Below are 13,109 nucleotides of genomic sequence, written 5' to 3' on the forward strand. Positions count from 1 at the left end.
TTCGGAGGAGTATGGTAACTAACACTGTGACACGAAGTTTTATATATTATATAAATAGATATATATAGATATATATATATATATATATATATATATATATATATATATATATATATATATATATATATATATTAGGGTGGGTCAAAAAAATCAACAATTTTTTTTTACAAATGCGATCGAAAAATGGGTTGTTAGACACCTTAAAAAAATTCTCACCAAATATGAGCTTTTAATTTTAATAGGAAGATCCTCTGCATCGCAGTTTTCTATTTTTTTCTCAATCCAATAGAAAAAAATACATACCTCGTCATTAATTGATTGTACAAAAAAATTTTCGAGAAGAATTTTGTAGAAAATTGAATGCTCTACAAAAAAGGTATCTTATATTTTTTCCGTAAACCTCACCATTCCAATGATATTGACGATTAAAGTTTAATCATTTTAAGACAAATTTCATTATTGTTTATGAATTTTATAACTCGACAATAACTGACTATTATAAAATGCGCAATACAAATTTTTGTAAAAAATTAACTGCTCTATGAAAATGTTGTCTTATGTTTTGACGATTAAATTAAGCGTTCAAAAGATATTCATCATCAAACTTTAATGTGTACTAATTGTAAGAGTTTCTGATAAGAGAATCAAAAAAATTTTTATGTAATTCATAAGTTTTGAGAACATTTATACGAATTTTAGTTTTTATCAGCTGAGAAACTTCAAAATATTTATCAAGTTTTTTTTATGTGTAAGTATCTTAGTCTACATTTAAAACAATAAATTGTGCATTATTTATTGCTTAGTTAATTATTTGTTGATAAAAAAAGTAAAATTTTCATTACAAATATATTATGATATATTTCAGTTTTGGAGAAAAAAAATGTCCAATTAATTATAGAAAAGTTTTTTATTTCAATTTCAAACTGAGTTATAAATTTTCATCAATTTTCTATTATAAGTAGGGTAGTTTTTTCGACGCTCTTTAACAACTTGCAATAAGATATGAAATACAAAACAAAAATTCTCTATAAAAGAAATTTTTCCTAGGACAATATCTAGCTATAGTGGGAAAATTTTTAAAGCCGTTTTGAAGACAATATTGAAAAAAAAAAAACAACATAATCGTGATTTCTAATAATTAAAAATAAAATGTTTAGAATTATTGAAAACAAAATTTTCAAAAATTTTGAAAATAAAAGATTCATAATACTAATGTTAATGACAAAAAAAGAAATTTGTATGAAATTCATGAATTAAATTGAAAATTTCCTGTATCTCATCAAAAACTCTTAAAATTAGTATACATTAAAGTTTGATGATGAATATCTTTTGAACGCTTAATTTAATTGTCAAAACATAAGACATAATTTTTATAGAGCAGTTAATTTCCTACAAAGATTTGTATTGCGCATTTTATATTAGTCAGTTATTGTCGAGTTATAAAATTCGTAAACAATTATGTAATTTGTCTTAAAATGATTAAACTTTAATCGTCAATATCATTGGAATGGTGAGGTTTACGGAAAAAATATAAGATACTTTTTTGTAGAGCATTCAATTTCCTACAAAATTCTTTTCAAACATTTCTTTGTACCATCAAGTAATGATGAGGTATGTATTTTTTTCTATTGGACTGAGAAAAAAATAGAAAACTGCGATGCGGAGGATCTTCCTATCAAAATTGAGAGCTCATATTTGGTAAGAATTTTTTTAAGGTGTCTAGCAACCCATTTTTCGATCGCATTTGTGAAAAAAAAAATTGTTGATTTTTTTGACCCACCCTAATATATATATATATATATATATATATATATATATATATATATATATATAGGTATATTAGGGTGGCGCGAAAAAACCGACTTTTTTTTTTTTTGAGTCCCTCATGAAAATGTGTTGGCTTACGACGTTTTAAGAAGCCTCTCCAAAAATCGGCTCGTTAAAAAGTTTTCAAGAGGTCGCTCACAAAGTTTAAAATTTTAAAAAAGATTGAAATTCGGATTTTTTATTTTCAAATTTTTTTTTTTCTCGTGGCAGCAATAGTTTATATTTGTAAATTCAGGAATATGTTGAAAATTTCAGCGTAAAATTTAAATATTTAAACGGCGCTCAAGAATTTTCAATATTAACTGATAATATGTAACTAAATTTGAATTAGTTTTTGTATTTTTATATAACTCAATTATTGTTATTTCAGTGAAATATAACTTTTGCATAACCAAAAATATACAGGACAGTCTCAAACAATAAAATTTGGTTTTGTACAAGCAAAAAGACCTAAAAATTGAATTAAAAAATAAAAAAGTATGTAAATAATTTATTATTTCTATTTCTCGGGTTATATTTTCATTCATTGTAAAGCAAATTGATGGTGGAAAAATCAAGAAGCTCTATTATTAATATTCAGGGGTCGCTCAATAACGTTTAAAAGACAGCACTCGGAAATATTCAAAATTCATGAGCAAGGTTTAAAAATTAAATTTTGGGCTTAAATTTTCAACCTAGTCATGATTTTACAAATATAAACTATTGCTGCCACGAGAAAGAAAGACATTTGACATAAAAAAGTCGACTTCGATCATTTTTTATGTTTTAAAAATTCGTTAGCGACCTCTTAAAAATTTTTTATCGATCTGATTTTTGGAGAATCTTCTAAAAAAATCGTAAACATACATCGTAAATATTCACAAATAAAACATTATTTTCGAATGTTTTTAGTGGCCAAATTTTCCCCAACTACAGGGAATCAACCGAAAAATGGATTAACATATTTATTTCTTTTTAATTTGACGACAAAAATTTGAAAGAATCATTTTTTCGATTTTTAGGCTGGTCCATTTTGCTTTAGGTGTTATGTGTAGGGCTGAAAATGCTTAAAACTATCGGATATACGGTAATTAGACGAAAAACAAAATTTTTTTATTTCACCAAATTTTGGGGGTACCCCGTTTTGCCTACCCTACCTCCTTTTGCCGCCCCCCCCCCCTTCTCCTATATATATATATTAGGCCGTATAAAAAAAATAGACGATTTTTAATTTCAAAAATCATAATAAAAATTTTTTTCGAGATGACGAAAAAAAAATTCCTCAATTTTTTTTTACCGTCGGTATGTGTGAAAGAAGCGTAAATTCGACCGAAGAACCTCCACGAGGTAAGCTTTGGGTAACGCTTACGCCGGCGGTAAAAAAAAATTGCGGAAGTTTTTTCGACGACGATAAATCGTTACGGATACACCAAAAAAAAAAACTTTTTTTTTTTTAAATTTTGAAAGATTATTGGTGAAAAAAAAATTTTGAATTCGAAAAAATGACCAAAAACCGAGAAACTACCAATTATGGAGATTTTTGGCAATATCGATAAATTTAAAGCTTCGGGACACTAAGAAAGAAGAATCGCAGCGCTTTTAAATTTTCATGGTTTTTTCAGCGCATTTTGAGGTTGAAAACAATATAACGATATCATTTGTTCATCCGTTATATCCAAAGTTATAGCAAGATTTCCGAATATCCTTAAATATGCGATTTTTGACCTGTTTTTTAATAAACATTATCGCTTCGAAAAAATTATTTTTATTAAAAGCGACTGATCTTTTCTTATATAGAATGTTTTCCAGTTTTCAAAACCCTACTTCCATTCTCTGTACGACTAATATGTCCGGAGTTATTGATTATCAAAGCTAAAATGGACTTTTTTGCTTTGATCAACCCAGATAAGAAAGTACGACGGGCCCAGGCTTGGCTCAGGCTTGGTTCAACTATGTTGAACTCTGGACCAAGCTTGTAAGCCAGCCTTGTTCCAGCCTTGGTAGAAGTCTGGAATGATAACTGGGTGCCAAGCCTGGTTGCCAGCCCTGACCCATGCTTGCTTGCCAGACCTTGCCCATGCTTGGTTGCCAGACTTGGCCCATGCATCGAAAAAACACATAAATTCAATTAAAAAAAAAAATTTATTATTATTAAAGTACTAGAGTTTGTGATCATTAACGTTTAAACTATTTAAGTGAAGTAAATAACGTGAAAAAAACTCGGTGAAAATTCTGCTGGGCTCTGGGCGCAAACTGCCGTCCTTCTGATTGCTGGGTTTGAACGCTGGCTACTGGACGAACCTACTAACGTTTAATTGAAACTTTTATATGTTCTACTTGTTCATTTTACTACAACCACTCGGTTTTATGAAATATAAAGAGCAATTTAATTTATATTTTCGATTAAGAAAGAAAAAAATAATTTCGTATTATTTATATTATAATTACATAATTTTTTAAAATAAAATTTATTAAATTTAATTGATTATTTATCAAGAACCCAGCTTAATTATCTTACTCTACCACCATAATTCCCAAGTTAGGGTGACTCTCGGCTTGGCCAAGGCTAGGTTATCTAGTGTTGGCCGATGTTAGGGTAACCATCCAACGGCCGAGGCTAGGTTATTCAATCTTGGCCCATGTTAGGGTGACTCTAGGGTTGGCCCAAGCCTGGGTAATCATTGGAATGGCCAATACTAATTAACCAGTTATGGCCCAGGCATGGGACAGTATAGGTTTGCCAAGACGGGCTTCCCAATAATGTCCCAGGCATGGCCCCGTCGTTCAACTCGGGGGCTTCCTGTATGGGTAGAAGTTATTCATAGCTGGGTCCTAGCTAGGGTCTACCGTGGAAACCCAGAGCTCGGTGAACTAGTTCTGGTTCAAGCTTGGGCCAATATTGAAGAGCTAGAGCAGGGTTACCCATGACTGGGTCTCGTTTGGGGCCAACAGCGGAAAGCCAGCGCTAGGTTGCCCACGACTGGGCCTTAGCTAGGGCCGACACTAGGAAGCCAGAGCTGGGCTTACTAGTTCTGGTTTAATCTCGGGCCAAGGATGGAAAGCCAGCGCTAGGTTGCCCACGACTGGACCTAAGCTAGGGCCGACATTGGGAAGCCAGAGCTAGGTTGCCCAGTCCTGGGCCTTAGCTAGGGCCGACACTGGGGAGCCAGAGCTGGGTTACCCAGTCCTGGTCCGTGCTTAGCCCCGTTGTCAGAGCTTGTAAGTTCCTACATGGGAATGATAACTCGGCGCCAAATTGTCGTAGAGACTTTTTGAGGCCGCCAAATTGAAGGGCATAAAATTTCCTAACAGAATTATAAGGTCAGATTATCAAAAAAAATTTTCTGGAGCCCATAGACTTGTTGAAAGACGAGCAAAAATTTTGAAAATTTTTTTTTTTCGTCGTTTTTTTTTTAGATTACTCCGGAACCGTGCATGATAAAAACATTTGAGGGCCAGATCTTAAAACTAGAAACTTGAAGCTACAATTTGCTTTTTTTTTTTTCTCTACGACCATTTTTCACCGAATTACAGCATGTTGAAAATCACCCAAAAATTTCGAATTGTTTTTCTATCCATTAATTTTTGGGACTAGTGTATTTAGAGGTCGCTCAAGGTTAGCTAGAGGTTATTCAAGGTTGAAGTTTAATTTAGAGTAAATTTAAGTTTTTTTTCTTGATGTCTGACAAAATGTTAAAACATATCACTTAAAATCATAAAATCATTCATGAAAATTTTATGAATGATTATCTAGGGAAAAGTAGGGCCAGTTAAAAATTCTAGATTTAGAAATCTCTAGTTAAAATGATAAATAACCCCATTTGAAGTTTATTTATAAAATAGCGAAGAACGAGGAGCAAATATAATATCTTTTACAAGTCGTGCGAAGAACATCGTCGACGTTTTCCGGATTGCAACAAAAAAACTTTGAAATAATTATCGGTACTTTTTGATAAAAATTTATACGCTTTCAATTGGAGAAAATATTGTTTTATAAAGTAATGTTAAACGAAATATTTATGTGGAAATAAATTTTTTTATATCGATGGATTTTAAGCAGTATTTCTTTTAAGATTGGCATTTTTTTATCGACATCTTTTTATTTATTCATCTATTTTTTGAAGGAAATCTAGAACGTGAAACGATTAACTTCGCAAATCTAGAATTTTAAACTGGCCCTACTTTTCCCTAGATAATCATTCTTAAATTTTTATTAATGATTTTATTATTTTAAGTAATAAGTTTTAACATTTTGTCAGATATCAAGAAAAAAAACTTAAATTTACTCTAAATTAAACTTTAACCTTGAATAACTTTTGAAAGAGTGAATTTGTCGAAAAATGATAGGAAACCTTTTTTGTAGAGCAACTATTTTTCTACAACAATATGTATAGCTTATTCCGGCATTTTGCTTCTAGACCGAAATATAAAATTTCAAAGTAAAAAAATTTTTTTTCTAACGTTATTTCAGTGGGAAATAAAAATCTGCGATGAGCGAACTCTAAATATTAATATCAAGAGCTCTCCTTTTAACAGGCATTTATCTACACCTCCTTGAAGGCATAAATGGAATTGTTTCGAAAAAAAAAAAAAATTGTCACTGTTTTTGAACCAGTCTAATATATATATATATATATATATATATATATATATATATATATATATATACATATATATAAACTATTGAGGAAACTTAATTTGTTTTTCTTTTTTTTAATGTAAAAATTATTAATTTAAAAGTAATAAACAAAGTTTTTAAACAGATTTGAAATATTAGTCAATAGAATGAAAAATTGAAACTGAATAGTTTTTTATAATGATAATGAATAAATTCTTAATTCATAGTGTTTAATAATTTTTTAAATAAAAAAAAAATATTACGTCAAGAAGTACTGCATTCTCTGTATGTGTATGATATAACAGAAAAAATAACTTCGAGCAATCCAATTTCATTACAATCGTTATTTTTTTCAGGTATACTAGCACATAATGAAACGATCCATAACTAGAGAATTTCACAGACTTTACTGACTACATGACTATAAAGTCTAATTAACCAGCTTCCCAATGGCTCAAATAACTTATTCGATTATTACTAGCAAAAATTTTACATTTAGTAATACATAAAAATATATAATATATCATTAATGTCTAAACGGAGGCGTGATTTTCATCAACGACTTGAATATCATATGGATGATAAAAATAGGAATTATGTTTACTAATATCAACCAGTTTATTATTGTGAAATGATCTTTGAAGAAAAAAAATCTCGAGGACTTTTTATGTCCGCAAAAAAAGTACGATTTAAACTCTTTTGCGTGCTGATCTGCATCGTGTCTCCCTGTCTCGCTAGGAATCATTCACCGCAATTCCTCATAAATGGACAAACTGAGATTGTGGTGAGACTTAAAGAAGGACCTGAAACCCCCGTTGGTAATTGAAGTTTTTACTTTCAAGTATTTTATATAATTAATAATTAAATTATTTTTTTATTCTTTTTTTTTATTTTTTATTACAGGAAGTTTAATTTACAGACTAAGAGGCATTGATCCTGATGGTGATAGTTTAACATTTGGTGTGAAAGATCAACCAGGAGCCGATGTCATTCGAATTGAAAATTTTGGCACTCAAGAAGCAAATATATATTTAAATAAATTATTAGATAGAGAGGTATTACAAATATTTATCAAGATTAAATAAAAATACGAAAAAAAAAAAATAAACACATGTTTCTTGAACCAGCAAATTTATGGTGTTACTGATAATAGCAACTATATACTGAGTAGAAGAAAGAGTACGTTCGTATCAGCTCGACAACTATCTTTGCTAACTTAAATAACCCGCGTGAGTGAGATTCCGTGTTTCTCGATTGAAGTTAGCCTAGCATAAAAGAGACCATCTACCTATCACAAACGTCTTCTTCTCTTTTTTCTTTGAAACATTGTGACCGTCACGGTTAGCTCGGCATTATACTTACCGCGAATCGAATTGCCACAGCGACCCAACATTGTAATAATAACATTGTCAAGCGCATTAATGTGAAACTCGGATAAAAATAAGTCAACCAAGTGAAACGTCTAAATTGGATGGGACATTTCCGGAAGATTATCGAGTCTAATCGAACTTGACCATGTTCCAAAAATACTTTCCATAGTTATAATAATAACAATATGAATGATAAAATAACTTTCTAATGAAGTTTGAATTATAAATATTTCAGATAAAAGATGAGTATACAATTGTGCTGACACTGACCGATGATAAACTTGGAGATGGAAACTTTATTACACAAAGTCTATTACTGTTGGTAGATGATGTTAATGATAATGTACCTATTTTTCGTCCCCATCCAACCACCTTGACAGTGAGAGAAGACTCTGGTCCTGGTATATTAACTACAGTAGAAGCAATAGACGCTGATGAAGGTGCTCATGGCCAAGTCGTTTACCATCTGCAAGAGCTTGATGGAGATAATGATGTGTTCTCAATCTCAACTGTCAGTGGTAAAGGTGTTATTCGTCTCGCTGGTAAGCTAGATTATGAAAAAAAATATCTCTACCAGTTAAGAATTCTTGCTGTCGACCGTGCGATTAATGGGAGAGTAAGTTAAATTTTTAACTTTAAACAAATTTTAATTACAAAAATTTATTGATAATTTAACTAATGTTATTGTTATTATTATGAAGATTAACACAGGAACAACTGCAATCTTACTTAAAATTCAGGACGTTGAAGATCAACCGCCTGAGTTCATTGCCATGACTCCAGTTGCTAGGATTAGCGAAAATGCCAAGATTGGAACTTCCGTTCTCCAAGGTTAGTTGAACATACTATAGTATGAGAAACCATCATTCTTAAAATAATCCGTACTTTTTATTTTGTTTCACTTTATTCGTTTATTACAGTTCGAGCCATCGACGGTGACAAAGGAATAAACAATAAAGTTTCATATAGCATCTCTAAAGGACCTAGATATCTTTTCGACATTGACGTTAATTCGGGTCTTGTTTTCACATGCGTCCAATTAGATAGAGAAGCTGAAGACAATGGTGATGGGACATTTATCTTGGAAATAACTGTTAAAGAAATTTCTCGAGTTGTTCCAACGCCTTCAGTAACCACAGAAGTAACTATTATTATCACGGATGTTAATGACGAAACTCCAAGATTTCGAAGCAATCATTATATCGCAGAAATAAATGAGAATGCACCACCAAATACACCTGTTAATTTTATCAGTGATTCAATACCTGAAGTTTATGATCATGATCTTGGTAGTAATGGTACATTTCAAATGTTTATTGACGATAATAGTGGTATTTTTGAAGTAACACCATCTCTGGGTATTAATGAAGCACCATTTTTAATACGCGTTAAAAATCCAACAGAATTAGATTTTGAACAACGATCAGTAATTAACCTTACACTTGTTGCTAAAGAAATAGCTTTATTTCATCCTAAATTCAGTGTTGTGCCAGTAACAGTTTTTATAAAAGATCAAAATGACAATTATCCAGAATTTACAAAACCTATATACGAAGTTAGCATACCAGAAAATTGTCCAGCTGGAACTACAGTTGCGTGGGTTCAGGCGTTAGATAATGATAGTGGTAATTACGGAAATTTAGGAATCAGATACACTAATTTGGGTGGAAGTATCGCATATGCACTTAAGTTAAATTCAACATCCGGTATTATTACGGTGAAACAAAAAGGCCCGGGCTTTGACCGCGAACTTGTAGCCCGGCATTATCTCACGGTCGAAGCTCGTGATGACCTCGGTAAGGGAAACCGCGATACGGTACAGCTGGTAGTTAATATTGATGATGTCAATGACAATCCACCTGTATTCCTTCAAAATAAATATGAAGCTGTATTATTAGAGAATAAACAACAATTTGAATTGCCAATAACTGTTGAAGCATTTGACATTGATTTGAATGCAACTAAAAATTCAGAAATCGTTTATTCATTGGTCTCGAGTGAATTTTCACGTAATTTTACAATCGATTCTAAAAAAGGTACGATAAAACCTGCTTACCCTATGGATTTTGAAGCATTGCCAATGATTCCTGGGCATCGAGAAGCGTCCATTCGTCCACTTAAATTGATCGTTAGAGCTCGAGATTTAGGCACGCCAAGTTTAAGTTCAGATGTACCATTTATAGTTTATTTAAAAGATGTAAATGATAATGAACCAATGTTTGAACGTGCTATTTATCAAAAAAATATTCCCGAAGATCTTACAGGTGGAACAAGTATTTTACAAGTGAAAGCGTGGGATAATGACTTGTCGTCACCAAATAATAAATTAGTTTATCGTATTCAAAATGGTGCTGGTGATAAATTTGTTATAAGTCCTGAAAGTGGTACTATTAAAGTTGCACCAGGATCAAATTTAGATCCTGATTTAACGTCACCAAAAACAACAAAATATCCATTAACAGTCGTTGCGATTGATAGTGGAACAAATATTCAAAGATCAGCTCAAGTTTTAGTTAATATTACAATTATTGATGTGAATAATAAACCACCAGTTTTTATCGATCCTGGTACTGTTTCTATAAGGGAAAATACACAAGCTGGTGCTTATGTACATCGCTTGGTTGCTATTGATCCAGATATTGCACCAATTTTACGCTATAAAATCGATCCAAATTCTTCGGAAGCGCGTAATGAAGAAGGTACACTAATTCGTATTCAAGAGTATGATTATTTAGCCGCTTTTGAGCTCAATGCTTTGGATGGTCTTCTGAGAGTTGTAAGACTGTTAGATCGTGAAAGAGTTGAAACAATAAAATTAGGCCTTATTGTTGAAGATTTAGCTGCTGTAAAAGAAATTCAAACAGCATCTACCACATTAAATATCATTATTGAAGATGAAAATGATAATAATCCAAAATTTCGACGACCGTTTTACAGACGTTCTGTCATGGAAAATAGTAAAAATGGTGTCCACATTGCAAGTATTGTTGCTGATGATCCCGATAAAAATCGTACAATAACTTATTCACTAAGAGGTCCAGTTGAAATTACTGATCTCGTACATTTAGATTCAGAAACTGGTGAAATGGTTGTGGCCAATAAAATAGATCGTGAATTATATACATGGTTAAATTTAACTGTATGTGCTACCGATTCTGGTATACCACTAAGATCCAGTTTGTCTGAAATTTACGTACAAATATTAGATGAAAATGATAATAACCCGTATTTTATAACCGATATTAATAATATAACGATCATGGAAAATACGAAAATAGGCACGGAAATAGCACAAATTGAGGCTAGAGATTCTGATAGTGGTGATTATGGTAAAATAACATATTTATTAGATCATATTTCGTCACATGGAAGATTTACTATTCAGCCAGAAACAGGCGTATTGTCTATAGTTAATACAATTGATTGGGAATCAAAGAGTAGTTATATAATAATAATTGAAGCATGGGACCATTATCAATTTGGCTATACATCTGGTGAGTCAAGAAACGCATTCAAACAAATTGAAATAATAGTTGAAGACGTGAATGATAATTCGCCTAGAATGGAGTTACCACAAAAGTGTGTTACAATATCTGAATTTCATGATACTCGGGATACAATAGCAACTATTAAAGCAACGGATGCTGATAATCCATCAAGTCCTAATGGACAGGTAATGTTTAGAATTCTTACAGGCAATGAAATGGGTTTATTTATTTTAGAACAAATAGATTATTGGACAGCTGAAATAAGAGCTGTAAGTTCATTAAGAGGAAAATTTGGAAATTATTCAATACTTTTAGAAGCACGTGATCTAGGATCACCATTTAATCAAGATAATAAATACTTAGCGATATGTGTTACTGATTACAATGACAACCCTCCAGTATTTTTGAGTCCTCAGCATAATACAACAATACGTGTACCAGAAAATGTAACTGTTGGGTCAACGATAATCCAAGTTGAAGCTAAAGATGCTGATATTGGACTAAACGGAGAAGTTCATTATCGACTAAAGCAAGATCTTGCTGGTCATTGGAAAACATTTAGTATTGATGATAAAACTGGAGTTATAACACTCAAACAACCATTAGATCGTGAGACTCAAAAAATGTATGAGGTAAAATATCTTAATAATTTATTTATACTATTGGAATATTTTTTTGACTCAAAATTTTTTAATATCTCTTACTATACGTTTCAGATAAGAATTGAAGCTTATGATCTTGGTACACCAACGCCTCTGAGCACCGATTTAGATCTTATTATCTATGTACGAAATATTAATGATTATGAACCGCAATTTTTAATGGATGTATTTACAATATCCTTTACAGAAGAAAAACCAGCAGGTTCTGAAGTTATTGATCTACCAGAAACAATTGACAGAGATGAAGTTGATGATTTAGATGATCCACCTACTCAGGTTTGCTATTTTATCGTAGGTGGTAATAACGATGGTTATTTTACCTTGGATACTTTTAATCATAAACTCACTGTAAGTTAATGAAAAAATAATCAACATGTTTAATTTGAATGTTTAACAAGTAAATAATCAATATTTTGTTATCATAAAGTTAATAGTATGAAAAATATTTTATAGACTGCCAAAAAATTAGATCGAGAGTCACAAGAAGAACATTTATTACTCATCAAAGCAATTGAAGATTGTTCATCAGTTCCATCAAATGAAAGTTTTTTTGATTCAGCTGATGATACTTTATTAAAAGTTGGTATCACTGTCAATGATATCAATGATAATCCGCCGAAATTTGTCAGCAAAATTTTTACTGGCGGTGTAACTACTGAAGCAGATTTTGCTACTGATGTTATCCATATAAAGGTAATTTAAATTGTAATACTTCATTAATTATTATTATTAATATATCAAATGATACATAATTTAAATTGATGGTACTTTTCAGGCAATTGATTTGGATGCGGGAGATAATGCCGCTGTAAGTTACTATCAAGTTGGAAAAATTCATATGACTTTAACGGAAGGTCTGGATGACATAAATATCCAGCCTTTCTTAGTAGACAGACTGACTGGCGCAATCAAATTAAACTTTGATCCTCAACCACGAATGAAAGGTTATTTTGATTTTATGGTTCTTGCTAATGATACAGACGGTCTTAAAGACACATCACGAGTATTTATTTATTTATTGAGAGAAGATCAAAGAGTTCGCTTTGTATTAAGACAACATCCACCAGAAGTTCGGAATAGGATTAATAACTTTCGAGAGTAAGAGATTTAATCATTTTTAATAAAACAAAGGCTGTCTATAAACTATATGCACGCATTACGCCAA

The 13,109-nt window shown here is 31.4% G+C and overlaps 1 protein-coding gene across 1 annotated transcript in view; it reads left to right on the plus strand.

The window, feature by feature from the left end:
* The window catches only part of LOC103578536 (uncharacterized), an 82,594-nt gene that overhangs the window by 30,644 nt on the left and 38,841 nt on the right, over positions 1–13,109 (plus strand). The window contains exons 2-9 of the mRNA XM_053737228.1: positions 6,781–7,242; positions 7,328–7,479; positions 8,030–8,410; positions 8,496–8,625; positions 8,715–11,914; positions 11,999–12,292; positions 12,398–12,637; positions 12,720–13,042. Coding sequence (XP_053593203.1) covers positions 7,056–7,242; positions 7,328–7,479; positions 8,030–8,410; positions 8,496–8,625; positions 8,715–11,914; positions 11,999–12,292; positions 12,398–12,637; positions 12,720–13,042 — 4,907 coding nt within the window. The 5' untranslated portion in view covers positions 6,781–7,055. The remainder of the gene's footprint in view (positions 1–6,780; positions 7,243–7,327; positions 7,480–8,029; positions 8,411–8,495; positions 8,626–8,714; positions 11,915–11,998; positions 12,293–12,397; positions 12,638–12,719; positions 13,043–13,109) is intronic.

Source organism: Microplitis demolitor, chromosome 3, assembly GCF_026212275.2.
Source record: "Microplitis demolitor isolate Queensland-Clemson2020A chromosome 3, iyMicDemo2.1a, whole genome shotgun sequence".
Classification (NCBI taxonomy): Eukaryota; Metazoa; Arthropoda; class Insecta; order Hymenoptera; family Braconidae; genus Microplitis; species Microplitis demolitor.